Source organism: Falco rusticolus, chromosome 9 (genome assembly GCF_015220075.1).
Source record: "Falco rusticolus isolate bFalRus1 chromosome 9, bFalRus1.pri, whole genome shotgun sequence".
In the NCBI taxonomy this organism is placed as follows: Eukaryota; Metazoa; Chordata; class Aves; order Falconiformes; family Falconidae; genus Falco; species Falco rusticolus.
Genome location: NC_051195.1, coordinates 28,766,472 through 28,791,714, shown reverse-complemented (window position 1 = coordinate 28,791,714; position 25,243 = coordinate 28,766,472). Strand labels below are relative to the sequence as shown.

General features: G+C 64.8%; 5 protein-coding genes across 5 annotated transcripts; 4 read left to right on the top strand and 1 right to left on the bottom strand.

The window, feature by feature from the left end:
• Positions 1-28: 28 nt before the first annotated feature.
• On the top strand, positions 29-5,230 carry UBTD1 (ubiquitin domain containing 1). Its single transcript, XM_037399976.1, has 3 exons — positions 29-218; positions 3,962-4,189; positions 4,420-5,230. Exons 1-3 carry the CDS (start codon positions 152-154, stop codon positions 4,803-4,805), a joined length of 681 nt encoding a protein of 226 aa, XP_037255873.1. The 5' UTR covers positions 29-151; the 3' UTR covers positions 4,806-5,230.
• A 1,089-nt stretch (positions 5,231-6,319) lies between these two features.
• ANKRD2 (ankyrin repeat domain 2) lies at positions 6,320-9,149 on the top strand. Its single transcript, XM_037400288.1, has 9 exons — positions 6,320-6,649; positions 7,034-7,147; positions 7,231-7,392; positions 7,581-7,688; positions 7,856-7,954; positions 8,160-8,258; positions 8,391-8,489; positions 8,775-8,873; positions 8,960-9,149. The coding sequence occupies exons 1-9, from the start codon at positions 6,578-6,580 to the stop codon at positions 9,062-9,064; spliced, it is 957 nt and encodes a 318-aa protein (XP_037256185.1). The 5' UTR covers positions 6,320-6,577; the 3' UTR covers positions 9,065-9,149.
• A 755-nt stretch (positions 9,150-9,904) lies between these two features.
• HOGA1 (4-hydroxy-2-oxoglutarate aldolase 1) lies at positions 9,905-13,397 on the top strand. The gene is made up of 7 exons (XM_037399904.1): positions 9,905-10,182; positions 11,250-11,378; positions 11,456-11,583; positions 11,696-11,830; positions 12,012-12,108; positions 12,277-12,410; positions 12,969-13,397. Exons 1-7 carry the CDS (start codon positions 9,954-9,956, stop codon positions 13,116-13,118), a joined length of 1,002 nt encoding a protein of 333 aa, XP_037255801.1. The 5' UTR covers positions 9,905-9,953; the 3' UTR covers positions 13,119-13,397.
• A 72-nt stretch (positions 13,398-13,469) lies between these two features.
• MORN4 (MORN repeat containing 4) lies at positions 13,470-17,524 on the bottom strand. The gene is made up of 5 exons (XM_037399901.1): positions 17,169-17,524; positions 15,314-15,412; positions 15,068-15,182; positions 14,874-14,983; positions 13,470-14,722 (listed from the first exon to the last, which is right to left on the bottom strand). The coding sequence occupies exons 1-5, from the start codon at positions 17,494-17,496 to the stop codon at positions 14,574-14,576; spliced, it is 801 nt and encodes a 266-aa protein (XP_037255798.1). The 5' UTR covers positions 17,497-17,524; the 3' UTR covers positions 13,470-14,573.
• A 38-nt stretch (positions 17,525-17,562) lies between these two features.
• On the top strand, positions 17,563-25,185 carry PI4K2A (phosphatidylinositol 4-kinase type 2 alpha). The gene is made up of 9 exons (XM_037399900.1): positions 17,563-18,140; positions 20,644-20,844; positions 21,101-21,232; positions 21,317-21,470; positions 22,074-22,135; positions 22,586-22,685; positions 22,942-23,075; positions 23,366-23,425; positions 23,562-25,185. The coding sequence occupies exons 1-9, from the start codon at positions 17,679-17,681 to the stop codon at positions 23,721-23,723; spliced, it is 1,467 nt and encodes a 488-aa protein (XP_037255797.1). The 5' UTR covers positions 17,563-17,678; the 3' UTR covers positions 23,724-25,185.
• The last annotated feature ends 58 nt before the right edge of the window (positions 25,186-25,243 follow it).

Genomic DNA, 25,243 nt, shown 5'->3' with positions numbered 1-25,243 from the left:
CATGCGCACCTGGCGGGGCGGGGCGCGGCGCGGCGCGGGGCGTCTCCGGCGGCGGGGCGGCCCCGGCCTCAGAGCCGGGCCCCGCGGTCGGCTGCAGCGCGCAGCCGGCCCGGCCCCATGCCGAGCGCCGCCGCCGCCGTCGAGCCCCGCCATGGGCGGCTGCGTGGGGCGGCAGCGCCGGGAGCGGCCAGCCGCCGGGAACCCCCGCAAGCGAGCAGGTGAGCGGGGCCGGGCCGGGCCCGCCCCGCCCGGACACCCCCGGGATCGCGGGCGCCGGGGGGCGATCCCGTGTGCCTCTGGGCGCGGCGGGCGCGGGGGAAGCGCGGGCACCGGAGGGGCGCAGTGCATGGCGCGGCGAGGGCTGTCCCGCGCACAGCCTCAGGACCCGTTCCGCGCCGCCGGCGGCCCGCCGGCACCGGGGCTTTCGGCCAGCTGCGCGGCCCCGGGAGCGAGCAGGCACCGCGGCTCCCGGCCCGGCGGCGCTCCGGGGGTCTTGCGGGGTCAGGGCGGGGGTGTGCGGCGCATTTGCCTCTCCCCGGTCCCTCCAGGGAAGGGTGTGTCCCGGGCGGCCGGGGGGCTACAAGGCAGGGGGTGCCCTCGGCTTGGGCTCGGCGGCGCCCCCCGCACGCTGGGTCCCTGCCGGCCCGGGGTCGGTGCTGCCCGTGCACCGAGCTGCTGCCGCCGGGCACAGCCCCATCCCTGCGCCCCCGGGGTTTCGAGAGGTGCCGGTGACTTAGCCGCGGGGCGGGGGGTACCGGTGCGGCTCCCCGGAGTTACCGGCAGCCGAATACCCGGGCGCCGTGAGGCGCCTCCCTGGAGGATCGCGGAGGCCTCGGGGATGGTACGGCTACCTGCCGGCAGAGGGGACGTGGGCCGGCAGGGTGAATCACACCTGCCTTCCCTTTGTCCGCCTCCCCGGCCGGGGCAATCGCAGCCGGTAATTAACGTGTTTATGGCGAGGCGGTGGTAGGCGGGAGAGCGGGGGCATGGAGTATGTGCCCGGGACCGGGCGCCCCGGCCCTCTCTCGCAGCTGGGATGCGGGGGTGGCGTGGGGGAGTGGGACGGTGCCCACCCCGGGGTGCCCTGCTGGCTCAGGTTAGGGTGACAGCCCCCCCCCGGAGCCGGAGCCCCCCAACCCAGCATGCTCTGGCCCCCAGGGGTGCAGGTGCCTTCTTGTGGGAGCCAGTTGGTACTGGGGTCCCCAGCCGACCGTTCGCCCAGCTGGGTGCAGGTGTGGGGCTGTTGCCTCATAACTTGGGGCTGCTGTGGCTGGGGGTCAGATCCCAACATCTGGATCCATGTGCTCCCCTCCTGTGGCAGGCAACAGCTGGCTGCAGAGGCTGCGTCTCCATCAACACTACTCATTCCCTGCCAGGCTCTCCTGGGATGGGTCACGGTCCCCTCCCTGTGCCCCTGGCAGCTGCTGCCGCTGTATTGCAGCACATCCCTTCTGAGGGGAGTGGGACTGTCCCTGGTTGTTGCGGTGTCCATGCCATCCCTGCCTTTGTTTGTGTGGTGCCATCAGCCCATGGGAGCCACTCAGCAGGTGGTGGTGGGTGAAGCAAGGCTGCAGCTGCCTTCACCCGCAGTACCAGTACGGGGACACTGGCCCAGGCTGGCAGGTCCCAGCATGCGAGGACGTGCTGTTGGCGAGGAGGGGTGCTCTGCCTGCCTGCCTCTGCTCCTGCGGGGGCCTGGCTAAGCAGCCTGCCTGCCAGGCCAGCTCCTGCCCTGGCTGGGGCTCACTGCAACCCCCTGCAAAGAGGTGCTGCCAGGGCTCCCCACAGCAGGTGACAGTGTTTTTCCTGGGGTAGCCAGCTTGACACAGCAGGAGTAGTAGGATGCCCATGGCACGCAGCATCCCAACTCTGCCTGGCCCAAGAGGGGACCAGCCAGCACTGCTGGAAGCAGTGTCGCTTGCCATCTGGCTGGCATCTGTTTCCATGCCAAGCCAACCTCCAGGACCTGCTGGCTGGGGCTGCTGAGCTTTCCCCAGGACTCCAGCTGGGCAGGGAGCAAGCCCCAGGGCAGGAGAGCCTCTAGGGCACAGCCTCCTGCCTGGGGGTCCTTGTACCGGGGCACCGGGTGGGGCTGAGCTGCAGGCAGGGCACTGCAGGCACAGGGCAGGAGGCAGGCATGCTGCCTGCGAGATCCTGTTGGCTCGAGTCCGGGCACAGCGAGCGGCCAGACCTGTCCGGTGGTGCCACTGCGGAGAGTTGCACAAGGGACCAGGAATAGAGCGGCAGGAGGTGATTAGAGGTTGTGGGGCCCAGATGGGCGGCAGCAATAAATAGATAAGGCTTAAGCCCCAGCCTACCTGGGCAAGGCTGCCGGGCACACCTGCCTGCATGGGGCAGCTGCAACCTGTCCCTGCTCCCCGCCACGGCCGGGCCCTGCAGCTCGATCCTACTGCCTCCCCCGGGCCAGCCTCTTCCCTTTGCCATGAGCCGAGCTGAGGGGCTGGCTCCGGCTGGGTGTCCTGCCATGCATGACAGTCCCGGCTGTGGGGACGCATGCCACAGCCCGGTGGCCACAGCAGCGTGGAAACATGGTCCCAGCTGTGCCCTTCAGGCTGGTTGTGGCTGCTGCTCCGGGGCAGGTGCTGCCTCTGACCTTGCTCTGTCCTGCGGTGCTGCAAATCCCTCCTGCCCAGCACCGTGACTGCTGAATCGGCAGTGCTGGCTGCAGCCGGCTGCCCTCACTCCTCCAGGGATGTGGGCAGGATGCTGCTTGTCAGGGATGCTCAGCATCCAGCCCTGGGTAGCTGAGCTCCTGTGCCCCACGGGGACCCCTGGGGTGGGTGCCATGTGTCACATCTAGGTCTAGGTGGGTGTTTGCTGGGAAAGCAGGTGCTGTGCTGGCTCCAGTGGTCTTGGACGGGGTGGGATAGGGCTGGTACAGTTAAAAAAGGTCACATAATGCCTTGTTGTCACCACACGTTTGCCAGGGAAAAGCTGCCTGGGGAACATGGCGCAGCCCGCAGCTGGCAGTGGTGGCTGTCCCCAGCAGCTAGGGTGTGTGGCATTGCCTTGCCTGGCAGGTCACTGTGTGGGCACCTGCATCCTTCCTGCCCGGCGGGGACTCCGCATCTCCATCCCTGCAGGAAGGGTGCTGGCTGTGCGCCCCAGGGAGAGGGGGTGGCAGGAAGGAGTTGTCACTTATTGTCCCCAGCTCAGCTGGGAGTGACAACAGCTCCTTCCTGCCCCACGCTTCCGGCCCAGCCATGGGGCTGACAGGATGGGCCTGTTCCCACGGGGCACAACCTGGCATAGGGAGGGCAGGAGGGCAGTCTGGGGCTGGCATGGGGGTGGCCCAGACCCCTGGACAGTGCTGGCTGTTGGGGTTCCCTGGGGACATGGTTGGGGGCTGTTTCATGGAGAGCCAGCTCAGTTATGGCTGTTGCTGGGGCTACCTGTGGAGTGGCAGCCCTCCATGCCAGTGATGTCTGATGCCCCCCGATGCCCTGGATGCTGTGTGCCTGCTGTTGTGTCCACAGCTGGTCCCTGACATCCTGGGGTGGGCAGAGAGGACAGTAAGGTCCTGCCCACCCATCCCCTGCCGGGGCTGCAGCTCAGCCTTCGTAATCCCCTTCCCACTCCAACTCACCAGCTTATTTCCTTGCTAATTCCCCAAGATATAAATACTGCTCTGCCTCAAAGGGCCCCAAGGCCCTATGGCCATCCCATGGGGCAGGGGCTGGTCTCCCTAGCATGGGGGCAAGAGCCTTTGTTCCTCCTGGGGGTAAAGGATGTCACTTGAGGAGGCAGCTGCTATGAGGCCAGTGGGACCTTGAGTAGGGCTTGCTTTAGCTGAGCTCCCCCTGGCTGTATTGGGGACTGTGCTGGGCAGGGTGGACCTTCAGATGCTGGTGTGCATGGAACCTGTGGGGATGGAGAGGTGGGAGGCTCAGGGCTCAAGGGGGAGCCCCATCCCTTGGCTGAGCATCCCACCCCTCCCCAGGCCGCAATGAGCCCCTGAAGAAGGAGCGTCCCAAGTGGAAGAGCGACTACCCCATGACAGACGGGCAGCTGCGCAGCAAGCGGGATGAGTTTTGGGACACAGCACCTGCTTTTGAGGGCCGCAAGGAGATCTGGGATGCCCTGAAGGCAGCTGCCTATGCTGTGGAGGCCAACGACCACAGCCTGGCCCAAGCCATCCTTGATGGAGCCAGTATCACCCTGCCCCACGGTGAGGAACGGCACCAGGGTTTTGGGTGGGGTGGGTGCCGAGTGCCCCATATCTGGGCACATGGGGGTCCCAGGTTGGAGACGAGAGGGGTTCCCAGCTGCCATCCACACAGCTTAGCCCAGCCAAGCAGGGGCAAGACAGGCCCTGCCCCACTGCCTGGGGTGGCCCTGTCCCCATCTGAGTGGTCCGTGGGGATGCCCGCCCACAGCATCTCATCCTGCTGTCCCCAGGGTCCCTGACGGAGTGCTATGATGAGCTGGGCAACCGGTATCAGCTGCCAGTCTACTGCCTGGCACCTCCTGTCAACCTGATCCTGGAACGGAGTGAGGAAGAGGCAGCAGAGCCAGCCGAGCCCCTGCCCAATGCCCGTCGGGAGTTCACCCTTAAGGTGCGGCTCTCCACCGGCAAGGACCTGCGGCTCAGCGCCAGCATGGGTGACACCATCGGGCAGCTGAAGAAGCAGCTGCAGGCGCAGGAGGGCATCGACCTGGCCTGGCAGCGCTGGTTCTTCTCAGGCAAGCTGCTCACTGACCGCACGCGGCTGCAGGAGACCAAGATCCAGAAGGATTTTGTTGTGCAAGTGATTGTCAACCAGCCCCTGCCACCCAGGAACTGAGCCACCCCCGACTGGTTGCAGGGAGAGGACAGGGGGCTGGGGGACAGTGGCACCTCTGGGGATGCCCTGTGCCGTGTCCCAGCCCTGCCAGAGCCAGGGCAGCCCCTGCTCCCCCCTGAGGCTGTCCCCCACCCATGTGACCCCACAGGAAGGTCTGGATGGGGCTGTGCCCCTATGGTTGCCCCCCTTGGCTGGGGACATGGGCACACACTGTGTTTGCTGCAGGAGGTTCGAGACCAAATGTCTCTGGGGCGGTCAGCGTGGCTGGGGCCCCACTGCCAGGCTGTGCTGGCAGGGAGAGGCCGTGACCCGCTGGGCTCCAGCTCCCCCTGGCCGGGAGGCCCCGGGGCGTTGGGCTGGGTGGAGATGTCTCCCCGCTGTACATAGTCTGTATTTATCAATAAAGCCTTTTCATCCTTCCTGTGGCCTCGGGGGGGCGCTGTCACCTCCATCCACGGGAGATGCCCCATGCTTGTCCTGTGCCTGCTCCCATGCCAGGCTGGGCACAGGGTGGCCAGGGAGAGCCTGTGTGCCCCAGCTCTGTTCCCTGGTACCACCCCAATGCTGTCCCACCACGCCTGGGGCTCTTTGCCTGCCTGGACCCTTCCCCAGCACTGCAATTCCCCATTGCCATCCTGGCTGCTTGCTGGTGTGGGGCCACTGCCTTCCCTTTCCCAGTGCTTCCCATCTGAAGGTTCCAGCCTGTGTCTGCCCTCGGGCCAGGCAGGACAGTCCATGGAGGGGGACAGTCCCAGGGCCACCGTCATGGCCACCATTGTCTGTTCTGGTGAAAATGGCACCTTGGCACCCATAGCACAGGGCACCCAAGGGTGGCCTTGGGAACTGCCCAGAAGGGTGACAATGACGTGTCCCCATCTGTCCTTCCCCCAGGTCCTGTGCTGGGGGCCGGTGCCCAGCGCATTAACTGTCCTGGCACAAGGCAGCACCGGCCTCATCTTACAAAGGGGAAGAGCAAAGCCCAGGGGGGCTGAACAATGTCCCCACTGCTGGGAATAGCTGCTGGCTCTGCCCCTCGGCCCCACGTGAGGCTGGTCCTACTGCCAGGCTGCTTGTGCATGGCAGGGGAGGCCGGGAAGCCACTGGGACGTTGGCAGGGCTGCTTGGGACACTCTGCACCTGAGGTCATCCCCCAAAGTGGTGTGAAGGGGCCACAGCTCCCAGCACCGCCTGCTGCTGGCTGAGAAGTTTCAGGGGCCCCCATCACCTCCCTTTGGGGTGGGCAGCAACCTCCCCCCCCCTCTAGGTGCCAGGGAGCCTTGGGTAATGCCTGCGGGTGATGCAGTATCTGGTTGCGTGGGGATGGGGTGTGGGGAGCATCCTGGCTGCCCAGGGTCAGTGGCACAAGACCCATGGGGTGACTTTGGACTGTGTACCCACTCTGCTGAGCCTCTCTGGACTGGCTGCTGCGAGCTGTGTGCACCCCAGCTCCCCATATCCAGCACGGGGGTCCCAGGCAGCCGGGGGCGGGGGGTGGGGGGGGGCAGTGGTCTCTTTAAGAGGGTGCAGGGCTGGGAGGTAAGCCAGGGCCACCAGAAAGCAGGAGGGTGAGCTCATGGCAAAGCTGCCCCAGTCATGTGGAGCAGCCACAGCTGTTGGTGCCCTTGGGCTGCGGGACGGAGGGGCCAGCGGCATAAAGCCCCGTGGCCAGCAGAGCCACCAGCAGCACCGGGAGCCGGGGCCAGGCACTCCTTGCCGGCGGTGGCGAGGAGGAGAGGCTGCATCCTGTGCGGCGCTGTGCACTGCTGGCAGACATGGAGCTGGATGTGCAACGGGCCAAAGAGCTCATCGAGCAGAAGCTGGCAGAGGAAGAGGAGGAGGAGAAGGTGGGTCCATAGGGCAGGGGGACCTGCCCGGGCTGCGGCAAGGACCTGCCTTGCACTGTGTCCACCATCAGGGACTTGGATGTGAGGAGGCTGGCACTGACCCTGCCATCCTGGGGGTTGCAGTAAGGTGGTCAAGGGCTCGCAGGGGTACCAGGTTCCCAAGCCGGGCGGGAGCTCTTGCCCATGGGGCAGAGCCAAGCAGCAGGCAGGCGACCAGCTTGGCAAGTAGGGCAGGTAGGCAAGATGCAAGTCAGGCATCCCATAGACTTCAGCAGAGAGCTGTGAGCCATGCCTAGAGCCATCTCCACTGGCTGGCTGGGGGTGGAAGCAGTGGGGATGCTCTATATCCAGCCAGGACCATGCAGCCCCTCTGTGCCCATGCAGCTACTCAAACGGGATGGTGCACTGGAGCCGCCAGCCGTGGAGCGGATGAGCACACCAGAGCTGGAGCAGGAGAAACGCTGTGGCCCCAGGAACAGGGGCCTCGAGGCCGTCAAGGTGAGGGGGTTTGGGGCACGGGGGAGCCAGGAGGTGGCAGAGCACAAAGAAGGCAAACGGGGCACTTGCCTGTCCCTCCTCAGGGCCAGGAGCGGGTGCGGAAGAGCTCGGTGGACCTGCGGCGGGAGATCATTGACGTGGGGAGTATCCAGCACCTCATCGAGCTCCGCAAGCAGCGCCGACAGCGACGTGAGGAGCGGGCGGCCACCCCTGAGCCCCCACCACCACCTGAGCCTCTGGAGATTGTACGCCATGGGGTCCTGGGGTGCAGGAGGGGGGCTGCTGGGGCAGAGGCTGGAGCCCCCATGAGCCAGTCCCCAGGTCACCCTGCCAGCCAGGGACCTCCCTGGGGAAGCAGGGCAGGGGGCCCCCAGTGTTGTCCCTTCTCCCGTGCCCCTGCTATGCCCCAGCCCTGAGCCTGTCCCACTGCCAGGAGGGTCCCGTGGAACCAGAGACCTTCCTGCGAGCTGCTGTCCAGGGCAAGATGCACATCATTGAGAAGTTTCTGGCAGATGGTGGCCCCCCTGACACGTGTGACGAGGTAGCATCCCCTGTGGCTGCTGGCCACCCCTCGCCTGCGCCCTGCCACCGTGCCCTGCCATGCCCCCTGGCAGGGGCTGGGACCTCCCAGGATAAGGCTGAGGGTTTGGCCAGGTGGGGCCAAGAGAGGATGGATCTGTCTGCCAATGTGGCACCTTATCCCTGCAGTTCCATCGCACCGCCCTGCACCGCTCCTCGCTGGAGGGACACACAGACATCCTGCAGAAGCTGCTGGACAGCGGGGCCACCGTGGACTTCAGGGACCGGGTGAGGCTAGATCCTGCCCTGGCTCCGTGCTGGTCTGACCCTCTGGGTGTGGTGCAGCTGGAGCAACAGCAGGGCTGGGGTCCTGGCAGCAGAGCAGTGCTGTCCCCACCACCGAGGTGGCTGTGGGCAGGGATCTGCCAGCTCTACCCTGGCATGGGAATGGGGTGGAGGTGTCCCCCGCCGTGATTTTGCTCTGTGCACCCAGCTGGATTGCACTGCCGTGCACTGGGCCTGCCGGGGCGGGCACCTGGATGCTGTCAAGCTGCTGCAGGACCACGGGGCAGACCTCAACCTGAAGGACAAGGTGTGCAGGGCAGAGCCCAGGGGCACAGGGCTGTGTCCGGGGCATGGGCATGTCCCAGGGGACCAAGACTGACCCTGTGCTGGGTTAGCGGGGGTGGGCACTGATCTGGTGTTCATCTCCTTCCCGCTCAAGCTGCTCAGCACTCCCCTCCACGTGGCCACCCGGACTGGGCACCCTGACATTGTGGAGCACCTCATCCACTCTGGGGTGGACATCAACTCCCCAGACAGGGTGAGTGCTGCAGCCATGCAGCCAGCACTGAGGCGACAACACTGATCCCCCCTCCCTTGGCTGACCCCACCAGCGGCTCCCAGCAGCTGCAGCAGGGCACATCCAGACTCACATCTCTGCCCCGGGGTACTGGCAGCCACAGCCGGGGCTGGGGCAGACACTATCCTCCTTGTCCTAGCAAGGAGGTGGGTGTGCTGGGAACCAGGGAGCAGTGCTGGGGACAGGCAGGGCGTCCCTGTCCCCAGGCTTGGACCACGATCCCCAGCCAGGCTGTGTCTCTTGCAGGAAGGTGACACACCGTTGCATGACGCCACACGGCTCAGCCGCTACAAGATCATCAAAATGCTGATCCTGCATGGGGCTGACATGATGGCCAAGAACCAGGTGAGCAGGGGGCCAGCAGCGGGGCCATTTGCTGCCCCACCATGTTGCACCACCCAGCCCCAGCCTGTCTCTGCCTGCTCTTGCAGGCTGGCAAGACCCCGACGGACCTGGTGCAGCAGTGGCAGGTGGACACACGCCAGGCACTGGAGACCAAAGAGCAGCCGCAGGGGCAGACAGAGGTTCCCGCATGACAGTGCCAAGCAGAGACCAGGGACCGGGCTTGGCTCCAAGGAGCTGGATCCAGCCGAGACTTATTCATGTCAATAAAAGCCAGCGAAGAGCAGCGTTGGGCTCCGGGGGGCTGTGGGGCTGGGCAGCCTGCACTGGGGGCAACGGAGGTGGGGAAGCTGGGTTATCCAGGGATTATCCAGCAGCACGGACATGCCCTGCCTCCTAGCACAGAGACTTTAATGTCAGTGACACCATGGGGCAAGACACGAGTAGTTCAAGGGTGGGATTCCTTGCTGTGGAATGCCCTGCTTGCTCGCAGTGCTTCCAAGTCCCAGCTGGGTAGGCTCGGGGAGGAAAACTACACCAAGGGCAGCTCAGCCCAGTTCCACACTGTGCTGGAGGCTGGGGTTGTGCCAGAGGGCAGCAGTCATACACCTGCGGGGCTGCATGGTGGCATGTTCTCCCACTTCCCTGCTGAAGCCATCCCTTGGGGGACACAGTGGCCTCTTTGCAGGCTGGGTCACTTCTGCCAAGTGCAGTGCTCATTGCTCCCTACCCAGAAATGCTCCCACTCGCCCATTTACAGGAGACCCTACACCAACACCCAGAGCAGGTGAACCCTGCCCACAGCCCTGGGACTCCCGCAATGCCTGGTTCCCTGGTCAGAAGGATGGCTGTCAGGGCTGGCAAGCAGAAGGGAAAGAGCCACTGGTGCAGCTGGGGCTCACTCAGAGGGGTGCTGAGCTCCTCTGTCCGGCTCCTGGAGGGGCGTAGAACACCCTGAGCTCACCCAGTACCACCCCCTACATTGTCTGCCCAGCCGGGTCGCGAGTCCCTCACGTGCCCCGTCAAACATTAACAGCCCCTTGGCAGGGCAGGCAGCACGGCCAGCAGCAGCACCCAGCCACCATGGCGCTCAGCAGCCGCCTCGCCTTGCCCCTCCGGCCCACCCTGGCAGCTCTGCGCTGGGCAGCCCCCAGGCAGTGCCGGGGGCTCAGCACCCCCCAGGTACCAGGGCACACAATTGACCTTGGGGGCATCTTCCCACCCCTCACTACGCCCTTCTCACCCATGCAAGAGGTGGACTATACCCAGCTGGAGGGGAACCTGTGCCGATACGCCAGCATCCCCTTCCGAGGTAAGCGCTCCCCACTGCCCCTCTCCGCACAGGCTCCTGCCAGATCCCTGCCTGCCACAGAGGGTGTGTGGCAGCATGCTGGCAGCGTGCCACTTCCCAAAGGTGCTCAGCCTCCAGCTGGACTTTGCTCCAGGGCTGGCAGCCCCTCAGGTGACCACCTGGAGCCCTTTGCATGGCACATACCCAGGCACACGCGTGTGTCCTCACACAGACCCACCACACTCCAGTGCATGCTTGCATACCCGCTGCACGCGCATGCAGGCTTGCACCTACCTTCTGCCCCACACTTGGGCATGCTCACACAGATTCAGTGCCATGGGATGTTGATTGCCCAGGATGGATGGGAGGAGAGGGGCTGCAGGAAGAGGCTGGGGGTCACAGGGGTGTGCCCTGGGGTCTCCCCTCTTCTGACCAGGCTGATTCCAGGGCTGTGAGGGCAGACATGGGAGAGGGCACACCGCGGGTTGCAGAGCCCTGCCTGGGTGCCCAGCAGCGAGGAGGGGAGCGAGGGCGATGGGGGCACCTGGCACTTCCAGCGCCCTGGGGCTCTGGCTGCCCCAGCAGAGCCCAGCAGTGCCAAGCTGGAGCTGGCTTGCCTGCGTCCACAACACTGGCAGGGTCCCAAAGAAGGGGTCTGTGTGCCCTGGCTGGGGACAGGGCAGCACAGCCTGGCTGCAGGCACCAGTAAGTGCCTCACTAGCAGTGCTGTGTGGGGCCGTTTCTGGGGCCGGAGGTGGGCAGGCAGTGTATTCAGCCCACAGGGTGCATGCATGAAATGCATAAAGGTGCCTGGGTAGGGGATGGCACTGCCAGCGTTCAGTGGGGTGCAGGTGGGCGCTGCTGTCTGGGGGACATGCACCCACGTGTGCTCTTTAAGGGGGAGCCCAGGGCTTTCCGGGGCACCTGCAGGAGCCTCCTGGCCCACGGGGGCTGCTGGATGTGGGCATCAGGTTCCCTGGGTGCCTGGTACCCACTTGAGAGTGGGGTGTGGAGAGGTCAGGGATGGCCACCCTGTGGGCACCCTGCTCCTGTGCCCGAGCCCTGCCCTCCCCATGCTTGTGTTTCAGGGCTGGTGGTGCTGGGCTCCAACGGGGAGTACCCTTACCTGGCACCCCAAGAACGGCTGGAGGTGGTGAGCTGCGTGCGCCGGGCTTTGCCCAGGGACCGCCTGCTGCTGGCTGGCTCGGGCTGTGAATGTGAGTGCCTGTGTGGGCAATGCAGGGGCCATGTCATCCCCCCCCCGGCAGCCCTCACCACTCTGCCTCCTCCCCAGCTACCCAGGCCACCATCAAGATGACGGTCAGCATGGCAGAGGCAGGGGCTGACGTGGCACTGGTTGTGACACCCTGCTACTACCGGGGAGCCATGACCAGTGCTGCCCTGGTCCAGCACTACACAGAGGTGAGCCATGCTTGGTGCCTGCCAGCAGCTACAGCTGGGACAGCAGGATGGGGAGCGTGTCCTGCATGTCTCCAACCCACCCCAGCTGCTGAGCTCTGCCTGGCTGCTACAGGTCGCCGACGCATCCCCCATCCCCGTGGTGCTCTACAGTGTCCCTGCCAACACCAGCCTGGACCTGCCCTTGGAGGCTGTCCTCACCCTGGCTCAGCACCCCAACATCCTTGGAATCAAGGACAGCGGTGGGGACGTGAGTGGGGCAGGGTTTTCCCCGGGCTGGCTGCCACCAAACTTGGCCCCAAGCTGGGAACAAGCTGGGAATGGGAAGCTGGGAATTGCAGCCCTTCCCTAGGCCCCGGGGGTGCCAGCAGGAGCCCTGCAGAGGCGGGCAGGGTAATGCCTGCCCCAGGGCATGGCTCATCTCTTGCCAGATCACTCGCATAGGGCTGATGGTCCACAAGACACGGAAGGAGGATTTTCAAGTGCTGGCGGGATCGGCTAGCTTCCTGCTGGCAAGCTATGCCCTGGGTAGGTGCTGCTGCCCCTGCTCAGCTGGGGGCATGGGTTGCTGTCCTGGGGGCACTGGCAAGGACTGGCAGCTGGGGAGGGGGAGGCAGGCAGGGGCGGCGATGCCCAGGAGATGCTGGCTGGGCACGGTGCGCTGTGCTGGCTGCCAACGTGCCCTGGTGTCCCCAGGTGCCTCTGGGGGGGTCTGCGCCCTCGCCAATGTCCTGGGGGGCCCGCTGTGCCAGCTGGACCGCCTGTGCCGTGAGGGCGGCTGGCAGGAGGCCCGCGACCTGCAGCACAGGCTCATTGAGCCCAACGTGGCGGTGAGCAATCAGCACCCACCAGGGTGCTGCGGGGTGGGGGGCAGCAAAGGATGGAGGTCCCTGGGACTGCAGGGGGTGGAGTGCTGCTCCAGGGGGCACTGGATGGCACAGCACCCAGCTGGCAAGCTGAGCCGGGCTGGAGGTGGCGGGGTGGGAAATGCCAGCCCTGCAGTGCCAGGAACAGCGTGTCCGCTGGCAGTGGGCACCTGACTGGCCCCTGTGGGAGCCTTGCTGGCTATTTATAGGCAGTGATGGAGGGAAGACCTGCTCCTCCCTGGGCCCCCCATCCCACTACAGGTCCCAGCCACAAAGAGCCTGCCATGCCATAGGGATGCTCCCTTTCCTGGTCGTGCTCCACGTGCTCCGCACCCCCACCCCACGGTGGGCACTTCATGGGGGGCTGGAGCCACCCCACACCCTGCCCAGCCTTGCAGATCCACATGGGGGAGGGGCAGGAGTGATGGTGAGCAAGAAGCGGGCTTAGCAGGAGCAGGGCCCACAGTGCATGTCACCCTGTCTTATGGGAGCTGGTAAGTCCCCACACCCTCCATCCCACAGGTCACCCGCCGGTTTGGGATCCCAGGGCTGAAGAAGGCCATGGAGTGGTTTGGCTACTACGGGGGTCCCTGCCGTGCACCCCTGACCCTGCTGAGCCCCTCCCAGGTTGAGGAGCTGAGGAGCACCTTCAGTGCCAACGGCTGGTTATGATGGGTTGCCCCCCTGCCCCTTCCCACGCTCGAAAGGCAGGGGAGCCAGGGACTTGGGGAGCTGGGGACATGGTGGGGACCCTGGGATGTGGCCAGGAGAAAGCCACCCATCTCACTCCTTCCTGCTGGACAGGGCTGCCCTAGGCAGAATGGGTAAGGGGGACACCCAGCACTCCTTGGCCACCCTCGCACCTCTGCCAGCCCCTGGGGTCCCACTGTCCCCACCTGAGAAGGGATGGATCCCGGCACTGTGACCTGCAAATAAACCTGCTGGCCCCGCTCTGTCTGCAGTCCTGCCCATGTGAGCAGCCCCCGACCTGGTCCCTGCTCCCAGCAAAAAGGACACAGCCCAGGCGTTTGGCAATGTGGTTTACTCAGCTGAGGCCCGTGCAGGCAGCAGCACAAGGCAGGGTCACACAAGGCACGGGACCGGTGCGGGCAGACACCAGCAGGGAGGGCACGGCCCCTGCAGCCCGCCACAGGCAGACCTCCGTGCTGCAGCCAGCCACACCGCACCAGGGGTGAAGGTGAGCACACAGGTCGGAGATGGATGCACGCAGGGGGCAAGGCGAGGAGCTGCGTGCTCCCTGCCCACCCTGCCTACACATTTACCATACCCCTATTGCGTCCTGGCCTGCCCTGGCCCCCCATGCAGCAAGGGCTCATGCCCCTCTTCCCAGGCTCTGGCTGACCCTGCTCCTTGCTCACCGTCGCTCCTGCCCTCCTGCAGCATGCAGCAGATATGGGCCCGGGTAGGCGTCCCCCCATCCCCCTTGGTGGGGATGCTGCTACAGGTGTCCCCAAGGCAGTGGGCAGGCTGGATTGGCACAGGGATGAGGGGGACACAGCCCACCAGCTGGCCTGGAGAGCAGGCTGGGTCCTTCGGGGCACCATATCACCCTGCCCAGGGCATGTGGGGGAGATGGCCGTGGGGTGCCAAGAGATGGCTCAGAGATGTGGGTGAGGGCCATGGGGTGCCCGTGGTGCCCGTCCTGTCTTGGGACCAGGGTAGTAAAGTGGGCCAGGAGCTGCCCCTCTGCGGGTGCGTGGTCCAGCCAGCAGCCCCTGGCCAAGGCACCCTGGCTGCGGGGTCAGGGCCCAGCCCCTACTCCCCTGCTCCATCCTCTGCATCAGGCTAGCAGCCCTGGTGGTCCACAGTCTTCCTGGGGAGCAGATGGGCCAAGTCCCGGCCACCTTGTCCCCCCCTGCTGCTCTGGCAGGTGCCAGGGCTATAGCCAGAGAGAGAAGGCACCATGGCTGCCCTAGGGCACTTGGGTGGAGAGCAGAGGGCCTCATCCCCCCCCAGCGGCAGGCGTTTGGCAGGGGGCGACTCGGTGGTGAGGAGGACAGGGGGACACCCAGCTGTGCCACATCCCTGCTCCAGGGCCAGCGGGGCCAGCCAGTGCCCAGTGGGGAGGGGCGGGCCTGCTGCAATGGGAGAGGATGTGGGGCACCATCATGCTGTCAGGTTGTGGGCAGACTTGGAGGCACACTGGGCCCGCTGGATGATGGCTGGGCACTTTTCCCGCCGGAGCAGCTTGTTGTTCTCAAAGAAGCCCTCGTTGCGGGGCACCCCATGGGAGCCATCAGGGAAGGTCAGGAGACCTGAGGAGAGGAGGAAAGGGCTAGCAGTGAAGGAGCAGGGAGCAGCACCCCCCAGGGCTGGGGGGACAAAATGGGAGATGCTGGATGGGGCTGTGCTGAGCTAGGGCCGCACAGGGCTGTGGCTGCCTGCACCGTGCCACCGGGCACTCACCAAAGCCGTACACACGCCCGCCTTTGAACTCGCCCTCAAAGGTCATGTTGTCGCAGCGGGTGAAGACGCCGACGCCATTGAACTTGCCCTGCACAAACTCCCCCTCGTACCTGCACGGGAGGAGCTCCTGAGGCAGCAGCTCCCTGCAGCAGTGGGGATGCCCGGGGGGGTGTACGCAGGGGTGCCGTGCTCACCTGGAGCCGTCAGAGAAGGTGAGCACGCCGCAGCCGTGGAAGAGCCCATTCTCAAAGTGCCCCACGTAAGCGGTGCCATCAGCAAATGTCAGCTGCCCAACGCCATGCCTGCGACCTAGGGAGGGGCAGAAACAGGCAGCACTGGAGAGACGAAGGCAGGATCTGCTCCAGCATGATGCTGGGCAGGGGCTAGGGGCTGCTTGGCCCCCAGCACAGGCAGCACCATCCCCTCCTGCCCTGTCTCACCTTCCTTCCACTCGCCGCGGTACTCCTCCCCATTGGAGTAGGTGAAGGAGCCTTTGGTGAGGGTCATGGCGACAGCCTCCAAGTAGCGCAGGGCAAGAGCTGGCAGGGACAGGCACAGAGGGCTGTTGCTGGGCGAGGGGAGCAGGCTGGCTCACCCAGAGCCCCCGTGTCCCCTTGACTCACGGAGAGGCACACGTCTTCCCTGGGAACAGCTCTGCTGGGGCACGCTGCAGATGAGGGGGTGACCGCAGGAGCACGGCCACCCTGCTCTGCCTCTGAAACCCCAGCCGCTGGGTTCGGGTTGCTGCCTGCCCCACTGCAGGGCTCAGGGAGATGTGAGCCCACAGGGGGTCACAGCCCCGTGAAATGTGAGCGAGCAGCAGGAAGGGGAGCATGGCAGGAGCTGGCTGCCTCTGGCACAGCTTCCCAGCAGGACCCAAGGGGTCCTGCACCATGGCAGACTCAGGCCAGGGACTGCTGTCAGCTCTGCTGAGGTAGTACCAGGAGGAAAACATTTTGGAGAGGAGATGCTTGCTGTGTTGTGCTTGGTGCCGGCTTTTCAGGGGAGGGTGCAGAGAGCTTGTGGGGTTTCCAGCTCCAGCATCAGGGATGGGCAGGCCTAGTTCACTCCCCAGGGACGGATAGAGTGGCTGCTTCCCCTATGAGGGACAGCAGAGAGAGCACCCTGGGGCTCCAGGGCCTGGCTTGGCTACCAAGGGTTTGCAAACTTGCCGGTAGCCCCCAGAGCCCTGCACACCCCCAGAGCCGCTGCCACACAGCACAGCCCTCCCCAGCACACTGGGAAGGCACCAGCATGGAGACAGCCCCGCAGACGGGCTGGGCACTGCCTCTCCAGCACCTCCAGGTGCTGCTCAGGCAGTGCCTGTGGCAGGAAGGGGCTCCCTGCTCCCAAAGGGGGTGTCCCTGCTCACACCTAGCCATGCGTCCCCGGAGAGATAGGTGCTGAGCCACGCTAACCAGCTGGATACAGTGCCCGGGAGCACAGCAGGGAACTCTCTTTGTGTCCAGAGGAGAAATGGCCCCCAGCCAAGCCGAGCGGCGACTGAACAGTGCTCTCTGCTGATGGCAGGGACCAGGAGCTCAGCGCCGGCTCCCCAGCCCGCAGCCTGCCCAGGACCTCCGGGGACCCCCCTGCAGCGCCAGGAGGAGGAGAGGGGGGTGCTGGCAGGGGCTGTGAGCACCTGCTGCGGGGAGGGGTCCCCCCACCAGCACGGCCTGTGCCTGCACCTGTGACTCCATCCCGGGGACTCCAAACAACATTTGCCCTGTGAGCAACCCAGCCTGCCTCCCAGCTGGGGGTGCCCCGCTCCCGGCACCCACCCACCCCAGAGCCCTGCATGCACGGGCCCACAGCAAGCGGGGGCGATGCCCGCAGCACAGCCTGAGCCCTGCACACCGCCGCCCCGAGCCCCACCACCCGCCCGGGCCACACACCCACGGGCTGGAGCACGCGGGACGGGGGGCGAGGGGTGCACGACCTCGCTGGGTCATACGCCTCAGGGCAACGCACCCACGGGGGACACATGCACGCCCTACCCGGGCAGCGCGCCCAGAGGTGGCGATCGCACTCTCGGCTGATGCATGCACACCCCGCTGTACCAATGCCCCGCCGTGTCCATGCACCCACGGCGATGTATGCGCTCCCCACCGGGTCCAGGCACGCGCGGCGGGTGCACCCACGGGCGGTGCATGCACGCCCCAGCGGGTCCGCGCGCCCAGGGGCGGTGCACGCGCGCCCCACCGGCACACCCGCGGCGATGCCCGCAGGCCCGATGCCTGCCCAGGGGCGGTGCGGGCGGGCCGGGCGGCGCAGGGACCCGCGGCCCGCGCTCACCTGGCTCCGCACTCGCCGCCCGCACCGTTCCCCACCCTGGTCCCGCCGAGGGGCGGCGCCGCGGCCACCTCCCCTGCCAGCTCCCCGCCCCGCCGGGCGGGGCCACGCCGCCAGCGTCCATCCCCGCCCGCCGTTGGCTGTCTCCACGGCAACCGCTAGCAACGCGGCTGCTCATTGGCCAGCTCCGCAGCACGCCCTCGCCTGCCGCCATCTTCGTGCGGGGCGAGGCGGTGTCCTCCCCGAGCGGGCTGGCAGCGGGGCGGCGCCCCCGCCCTGCCGCCATCTTTTCGAAGGGCAGCAGGGGGCGCCACCGCTCCGTTGCGGCCATCTTTGTGCGGGGCGCCGGCGCCGGCCCCCTCGCCGGGGGGGCCGGCGGACCCCGCCGCGGCCCGGCGGTGCGGGGCGCCTCCGGGTGCGCCTCGCCCGGCGTCGCAGCTGCAGCCGGCCCCGCGGCGGGCGCGGCTCACACGGCCCCGCCCGGCCGGGGCGTGGCGGGGGGCGGAGCGGCCGATGGGGCGCGGCGGCGCGCTGACGCGGACGGCGCGGCGGGGCCGGGCGGGCGCGATGGACGAGACGAGCCCGCTGGTTTCGCCGGAGCGGGCGCAGGGCCCCGACTACGGGCTGCCGGGGGGCGCCGTGCGCGCCCTCCCGCCCGCCGCTCCGCTGCCGCCGCCGCCTCCGCCCTCCCCTCCCGGCTCCCCCGGCGGCCGCGACCGCGAGCGGCAGCCGCTGCTGGAGCGCGGGGCGCGGGGCCCGGCGGCGGCGCAGGCCCAGGCGCAGGCCCAGGCGGCGGCGCAGGCGCAGGCCCAGGCGGCGGCGGCAGCGGCGCAGCGGGAGCGGAACGACTTCCCCGAGGACCCCGAGTTCGCCGAGGTGGTGCGGCGGGCCGAGCTGGCCAGCGAGCGCGGCATCTTCCCCGAGCGCATCTCGCAGGGCTCCAGCGGCAGCTACTTCGTCAAGGACCCGCAGGGGGTGAGCCGGCCCGGGCCCTCCTGCCCGCCGCGGGGGTGGCCCGCCGCTCCCCGAGGTCTGCTGGCCGGGAGGGGGGCGCTCCCGGGGCAGCGGGGGGTGACTGGCCTGGGGGGGGGCTGGCGGCAGCGGCTGGAGCCGCCCGACCCGGGCTTCCCCGGGGAGAAGCGCGGTGGGGCCGGCGGCGAGAGCGGGCGGCGGCCGTGCCCAAGGAGAAGGGCCGCCCTCCGCCCCGGGCCTGTGCAGCTGCGTCCCCTGACCGCGGTGGCTCCAGCTGGGACTGGGAGCTGGGCTGGGTTTTGGCCTGCGAGGCAGGAGGGAGGCGTCTCCTCTGTGGCTGCGCGCTCGATATAGTCGAGGCAAAGGTCTCGACACCCAGCTGGTCCGCTCCGGGTCTGGCCAGCTGTGTGGCAGCTGTGCCCGTGCCGCTGGCTCCATATGAGCACAGCACTGGGCGGCTTGTCTTGTGACCTGTGGTGCCCAGCCCCATTATCTGAGCTGTTGCTGCTTCCCATGACTCCCTCTCCACATGTGTGCTGGGATGCTTCCTGGGAAGCAGACCTGGGCTCGTTGGTCTCTGGTGTGCCCTAGTTTTCCTGCTCCAGGTGGAGCCTGGCTTCTGGGAGCTGCGGCTGTCAGGTCCCAGCTGAGCTGGCAGGCTCTGGGGCAATACATGCTTCCTCTTCCTGCACCCCTGCTATGTTCCTGCTCCTTCCAGTTGCCCAATATGAGACGTGGTGTCACTGGGGTAGGCAGCTGGATGAGCTATCTGGAGGTGGCAGGGCAGAGGCTGCCTGACTGTAGGAGACTTGAGCTTGGCGAGGGCCAGTGGAGGATGCATGCGAGGAGCTAAAGTCTGTATATTTCTGGCCATGTCACCTGGCAGGTCCCCCAGACTGTCCTGCTGTCATTAAATGTGGTGTGTGCGTAGTTTCTGTGGCTGCTGCCCAGGGTTACCAAAACTTCCCTGCTGCTGGCATGGGAGAGAGTGCAGCATACTGCTGTGGCAGGCAGGGCGCGAGGGAACTCAGGGAAAAAACTTTTCTTGTGTCTTCTTCTCTCTGGGTTGCTGGGGCTTGAGCTGTCCCAGCTGGGATGTGCTTCCTCTGCCTTGCAGAAAACAAGCAGACCTGTTTTCCCTGCCAGCACTCCTCCTGGCACAGGTCTGTTTAGAAGGGGATGCTGTGCTGCCAGGCCTCTGGCCTCTGCTTCTGCACTGTCCCGCCTGGCTAGGCCTTGTTCTACTGGATTAGCTCCTCAGAGCACACGATTTTGCTTTCAGAGCTCCCAACAAGCCTCTTGCAGGCTTGTATCCAAGGACGTGTTGGCAGTCATTTGCCTTCACGTGGGGCTGATGAGGGAATTGCCTTCCTGCCTGCCCAGGGGAAGTGGCTCCTCCGTGTGATCTGTGGGTGGCTGAAGCGGTCCTGTTCCCTCAAACCCTTCCTCTCTTCTGGTGAACAAACCCCTGTTCCTGCTTGCCCTGGGCTGGCTTCTGGCCCCTGGCAGACTGGGATTGCACTGGGGTCCCCTGCTGAGGTGCTGGGACTCACGTCCCACTTACATATTGTGGTAGGAGCTTGGCTTGGGGAAATGCCACCCGCTCAGGCCAGGGCCAGCACCAGCCATGGGGAGGAGGGCTGGTCACACATGCTGCTGAGTCACCCCAGAGCAGGGACTTCCAGCCTGGAGCTACTGTGCAGTCCCCCAGGGAAGCCTGGCCTGTGGGGGCAGGTGGCCTTGCTCCTGTCCCGACCCTTGTCTCAGTTGTGTGTCTTGGTAGTGCTGGTTTGGTGATAGTGCAGCACCTAGCACAAGGCTTCTGTGCCCCTTTCAGCAATGGAGTACTTGTGCTGGTGTCCCCTCTACTGGGTTGGTGTGTGTGAGACTGGATTGAGGGGCTGGTGGCTGGTTTGGAGCTGTCAGAACCTCTTGCCCACTGTATACCCATAGAGCCAACCACTCTGCTGTCTCTAGCTGGCCCACCAAGCACAGAGCCCTGGGCTCCCTGGGAGTCCTCCAGCTGCTCAGCTGTTCTGGTCCTCCTCTGATCAGTTTGGGATCAGCTCCATTCAATGGATTTTGGAGCGAGGGCAGGGGTTGCTATCTTCCTCTCCTGTGTGGACGTAATGAGTGGTGGGAAGCAGCAGCTCTTCCCAGCCATCCAAAGGTTGCTGGGATGGAACTGGGATGTTTACCAGGGGACAGCATCATCACTGGTGTCTTTTGGGACAAGGAGGGTGTGTGAACTGGGTATGAAGGTTGTTTGGGCAGCACCCTGCTCTCATGGGATGGGGCACTGACTGGGGAAGGGTCCCTTCCAGCCCCTGCCTGCCTCTCTCCCAGGAGCTGTGGGGTCTTCTTGGTCCCAGGGGCTAGTTATTGCCCCAGTGAGGGGCTGTTCTGGGCCCATTTCTGAGTGTCCCCGCTGAGGGCTGGCTTGGAGGGGAGTGTCCCGACTGCCAACTACTTTAAGTCAGCCCTCCTCTCTTTCTCCCACTCACAGAAAATCATTGGTGTCTTCAAGCCCAAGAATGAGGAGCCGTACGGGCAGCTGAACCCCAAGTGGACCAAGTGGCTGCAAAAGTTGTGCTGCCCATGCTGCTTTGGGAGAGACTGCCTTGTCCTCAACCAGGGTTACTTGTCGGAGGCGGGCGCCAGCCTGGTGGACCAGAAACTGGAACTCAGCATTGTTCCTCGCACGAAGGTGAGGGGACAGCTGCTGGGATCTTGTCCCAGGGAGGCTTTTATCTGCTTCTGCACAGCTCTGCTTGTGCCTTGTCTTGTGGCACTGCTCGCCTCAGATGTGTATTGAGAACTCTGGACCGGGACTGCTCCTGCCGAAGCCATGGGGATCCTCATGCTGGGCAGAGTCATGGGAAATACTGTGTCTTGGTTTTATCAGCCAGTCCTGTGGCAATTGCCAGGTGCCCCTGCTGACATCTGCACTCCTGTCCCTCCAGGTGGTGTATCTAGCCAGTGAGACCTTTAACTACAGTGCCATTGACAGGGTGAAGTCCCGAGGGAAGAGGCTGGCCCTGGAGAAGGTGCCGAAAGTCGGCCAGCGCTTCAACCGCATTGGTTTGCCGCCCAAGGTAGGGCTGCTGGCCTCTGCACCTGCCTCCTGCTGCTGCTTCTTCCTCTGTGGCCTCCTGTAATGCAGCTTCTCCTTGCTTCAGGTGGGCTCCTTCCAGCTGTTTGTGGAAGGCTACAAGGATGCTGACTACTGGCTGCGGCGGTTTGAAGCTGAGCCACTCCCAGAGAATACCAACCGGCAGCTGCTGCTGCAGTTCGAGCGGCTGGTGGTGCTGGACTACATCATCAGGAACACCGGTAGGGCCAGCTGCCTGGCGTGAGACACTGCCTGCTCCTTCACGTCCTGCCAGCTGGAAAAAAGGGAGGGGGGCAGGGACTTGGCATCTCTTCCCGGCATCCAAAACTCCTCTCAACACCACTTGGTTGCTGCCAGGTGGCAGCTGCCTCTGGGTAGAGTGCAGCTGCTGTGGCTGTCCACCACTGTGGCTGTGCTCTGGATGCTGGCCTGCATTCTGGGAGGTCTGGATCCAGCACAGTGCTAGAATGAAAGTTTGCTAGTTGTGGTTGTGAGGATCCAGGGACATCTGGAGATTCAGCACCTGACTGTGCCTCAGTATCCCATCTCATGCTGAGCTTCTGAGCTCCTGCCAGGCTGGAAAGGGTCGAGGTAGCTCACAAGAGAAAAGTCCCAGAGTGCTAGGGATATGTGGACCTCTCCGGTCTCCAGAGCTGGTTGTGTGGAGGTTGATGTGGCTTCCCAGGCCTGCAGCAAGCTCAAGGGCTCTGTGCTAGAGTTTGGGCCTAAAACTGGTCATCTGGGTCAGAGGAGGAGTGATTTTCTGCCCGGTGGTGGTGCAGGCAGACCGTGGTGCTGACACAGCTGGTTTTATCTCCCTTCAGATCGGGGCAATGACAACTGGCTCATCAAGTATGACTGTCCCCTGGACAGCGCTGGCGTGCGGGTGAGTAGCATTTCCCAGGTCATGGCTCCACAGGCAGCTCTATTCCTGCAAGCTGCCTGTGTGGCAGACAAGCTGGGAATTTCCTAGCTGGCTTGGGTTTCTGAACATTTGGAGGCCTGATCTTATCTCCTGGGCCTTTCGTTGCCCTCTGTGTCAGTGGTTTGTGTCCTAGTGGGACTTTGTGAGGAGGCAGATGGGCTCTAGGGGAGAAGATGGTGTTGCTGGACCTGTGCATCCTTGGGGTGAGGCCTGTCGGGGGAGCAGCTTTGTCCCCTTCCCACACAAAGCAGATGGTGTTTCCCTGCGGGCCAGGGGCCGTACTATGGGCAAGAGGCTGCTGTGCCTCTGCGGTAGCCAGGGCAAAGATCCTGGCAGTGGGGCTGCAGGTTGTGAGAGGGGGACTGTTCCTGCTGGGGTGGCCTCCTTGTGACATGCTCCGCTTCCTTCCAGGACAGCGACTGGGTGGTGGTGAAGGAGCCCATCATCAAGCTGGCTGCTATTGACAATGGTTTGGCCTTTCCCTTGAAACACCCGGACTCCTGGAGAGCATGTGAGTCCCTCAGGCTGTGCCAGGGCACTCTGACAAGCTGTACAACTCTGTGCTCCAGCATCCTCCTTAAGGGCTGGAGAGGGCTGGGGCTGTCCCTCTGCAAACATTCTGGGTTTGTGGGCAGCTCCACCTCAGCACAGGCTGTAGGAAACGAGTGTTAGACCCTGTGTCCCAAATTCAGGTGATCTGGCAGCCAGGACATGTGGCACCATCCTTTGCCTTCCCCAGCTCTAATGTCTCCTGCTTCCTCCCACAGATCCGTTCTACTGGGCATGGCTGCCCCAGGCCAAAATCCCCTTTTCACAGGAGATCAAGGACCTGATTCTTCCCAAGATCTCAGACCCCAACTTTGTCAAGGACCTAGAGGAAGATCTGTATGAGCTCTTCAAGGTGAGCTAGGGGAGTGGATGAGGATGCTTCAGGAGGAAGGAAAGTGGGGTTGGTGTTGGGGAGCTCCCTGTCAAGGCTACAGGGGACAGAAAGGTGGCCAAGCTCCTGACTGTTTCTGGGCTGAGGCATAGCAGGGTTATCCCTCTGCCACCCGCTGAAGATTCAGTGTGGGGAGAAGCAGGAAACCCGTGGGACAGGAGGAGGGAAGCTTGCTTGGGGAATAGACGTCTCTTACATGGGTGTGGGGCAGCAGGAGAAACCCACTGTGTTATCTGCTCTGTCTTTTGCAGAAAGACCCTGGCTTTGACAGGGGACAGTTTCACAAACAGATTGCTGTTATGAGAGGCCAGGTAAGCTGTGCGTAGGGAAGGCAGATGAGTGAGGTGTGGAGCCTTGTCTTGCCTGTGTGGCAGGAAGGGCGCAGGGGGGTACGGTCTCTGTTGGTCCGGCAGGGCAGCTCAGGCATTGCTCTGTTGTGTCTGACAGATCCTGAACCTGACTCAGGCGCTGAAAGACGGAAAGAGCCCCCTGCACCTGGTTCAGATGCCACCCGTGATTGTGGAAACAGCACGTTCCCACCAGCGCACTGCCAGCGAGTCCTACACGCAGAGCTTCCAGAGCCGGAAGCCTTTCTTCTCATGGTGGTAGCTGTGGGAGCCGTGAGCAGGGCTTGGCCGCCTTGGACTAGCACTGCGAGAGGAGCTGGGCCACTGCTGGCTCCTGTGGCTGGGACTCGACCTTCTGGGTAGAGCGAGCAGGTGCGGCTGGAGGAACCTGCAGCTGAACTGGAGGAGCCAGGCAGGTTGGGCACGGCCTCTCCTCAGCTCCGTTGGAGCTTGGTGCCCTGCCTGGGGCAGAGCCCAGGGGGTGGTGTGGGAATCTGCTGGGAGCCATGGTGTGGTGGGACCCTGCCCCTGCCTCCCTTCCTTGGCCTGCGTGCAGTTCTGAGCACCCCTGCGTGGGGCTGGGATGAGCAGGCTGCCCTGGCCAGGATCCGTCCAGCCCTTTACACTAGCCACTGGCCCTTTTCTTCCCCGCTATGCCAGCTGCTGAGCTGGGAAGGTCTGTAGTGGCTATGCCTCCCTCCCTTTCCCTGAGGATTTGCTGTACTCCTCCACTGTCCCTCTTCTGCCCCAACCCTGTGCACGCTGCTTTCCTCAGGGGGAGTTCCTGCTGCCCACTGGTGCAGTGGGGACCGCAATGAACGGCTGTTCTCTGGCTGGGGGCTTGAGGAGGGGATAGAAGGGACAACTCATGGGGCTGGTTTGGGTGCTGTTAGGCACTAAGGAGAAAGAGGTGCTGGTTTGTCCTTGTGAAGAGCAGGCAGCTCTGGGAGGGGCTGTAGCTTAGTGCCTGCCCTGTGGGAGCCCCCGCCTCCAAGCTGGAGAGGGCTGAGGGTGGGTGCAAGCACCCTCTCTCTCTCTGCTGCCCCAGTCCATCCCTCCTGGGTCTCCATGGCTGCTCTTGCTTGGCTTTTGCCCCTGCTCCCAGCAAGCCCCCTGGCTGCTGTGCAGCCAGCATGGTGCCAGCCTTGTCTGTGCCTAGAGGCCCCCTGAGGGGCAGGGGGCTGCTGGGGAAGAGCCAGAAGGGCTCTTCTACTGCATGGGTGGGAGGTGTGATGGGAGCACTGGGGGGCCAGCATGGGCTCCTGGCTGCCCCGGTGCTGACAATCTCGCAGGCCTGCTGTGGGTGGGTGAGGCACCGAGCCACTCTCTCTCCAGAAGCTGCTGAGCTTGCATTGTATAAAACGGTACCAGGGCTGCTGCCTGCATCTGCTTGCCTTGAGCTGCGGTTTCTCTTGCTGCTGGGGGAAACTGGTGTTGGGTCTCACTGTCCTGCCAGCCCATCTTTGCGGGGAGCAGAACACCAGGTGGGTTGGAGCTTTGGTGGTTGAGCCTGGGAGGGGAGAGCAGGTCCCTTGTCTCTAGCACCGCGAGGGGGCTCGGCCCTGGCTGTGCAAGCACAGGGTGGGCAGCAGCAAGACCCCAGCTCCCCGGCCGGACCCAGCTGCATCTCTGACTGATCCAAAATGTATTGTTCTAATGCACTGTAGAAATGTATGTAATGTATTTAAACCATGCAACCGTCTGAATAACAGAGCTGCTGTTCAGCTGGCTACCTCCACGTCTCCCACAGCACCCCGGAGTGGGTTGGGGCTGTGCCCCTTG

What these genes read in the sequence shown, in the direction of transcription:
- HOGA1 (XM_037399904.1), top strand. Translation starts at nt 9,954, where the DNA reads ATGGCGCTCAGCAGCCGCCTCGCCTTGCCCCTCCGGCCCACCCTGGCA. An exon ending in TGGTCCAGCACTACACAGAG is followed by an intron (nt 11,584 to 11,695) that starts GTGAGCCATGCT and finishes TGGCTGCTACAG; the next exon opens with GTCGCCGACGCATCCCCCAT. An exon ending in GCTGGCAAGCTATGCCCTGG is followed by an intron (nt 12,109 to 12,276) that starts GTAGGTGCTGCT and finishes TGGTGTCCCCAG; the next exon opens with GTGCCTCTGGGGGGGTCTGC.
- ANKRD2 (XM_037400288.1), top strand. Translation starts at nt 6,578, where the DNA reads ATGGAGCTGGATGTGCAACGGGCCAAAGAGCTCATCGAGCAGAAGCTG. An exon ending in CCCCTGACACGTGTGACGAG is followed by an intron (nt 7,689 to 7,855) that starts GTAGCATCCCCT and finishes TTATCCCTGCAG; the next exon opens with TTCCATCGCACCGCCCTGCA. An exon ending in ACATCAACTCCCCAGACAGG is followed by an intron (nt 8,490 to 8,774) that starts GTGAGTGCTGCA and finishes TGTCTCTTGCAG; the next exon opens with GAAGGTGACACACCGTTGCA.
- PI4K2A (XM_037399900.1), top strand. Translation starts at nt 17,679, where the DNA reads ATGGGGCGCGGCGGCGCGCTGACGCGGACGGCGCGGCGGGGCCGGGCG. An exon ending in GCATTGTTCCTCGCACGAAG is followed by an intron (nt 20,845 to 21,100) that starts GTGAGGGGACAG and finishes CTGTCCCTCCAG; the next exon opens with GTGGTGTATCTAGCCAGTGA. An exon ending in ATCTGTATGAGCTCTTCAAG is followed by an intron (nt 23,076 to 23,365) that starts GTGAGCTAGGGG and finishes TGTCTTTTGCAG; the next exon opens with AAAGACCCTGGCTTTGACAG.
- MORN4 (XM_037399901.1), bottom strand. Translation starts at nt 17,496, where the DNA reads ATGGCCGCAACGGAGCGGTGGCGCCCCCTGCTGCCCTTCGAAAAGATG. An exon ending in CCGCGGCGAGTGGAAGGAAG is followed by an intron (nt 15,183 to 15,313) that starts GTGAGACAGGGC and finishes GCCCCTCCCTAG; the next exon opens with GTCGCAGGCATGGCGTTGGG. An exon ending in CGGGCGTGTGTACGGCTTTG is followed by an intron (nt 14,723 to 14,873) that starts GTGAGTGCCCGG and finishes TCCTCTCCTCAG; the next exon opens with GTCTCCTGACCTTCCCTGAT.
- UBTD1 (XM_037399976.1), top strand. Translation starts at nt 152, where the DNA reads ATGGGCGGCTGCGTGGGGCGGCAGCGCCGGGAGCGGCCAGCCGCCGGG. An exon ending in GAACCCCCGCAAGCGAGCAG is followed by an intron (nt 219 to 3,961) that starts GTGAGCGGGGCC and finishes ACCCCTCCCCAG; the next exon opens with GCCGCAATGAGCCCCTGAAG. An exon ending in CAGTATCACCCTGCCCCACG is followed by an intron (nt 4,190 to 4,419) that starts GTGAGGAACGGC and finishes TGCTGTCCCCAG; the next exon opens with GGTCCCTGACGGAGTGCTAT.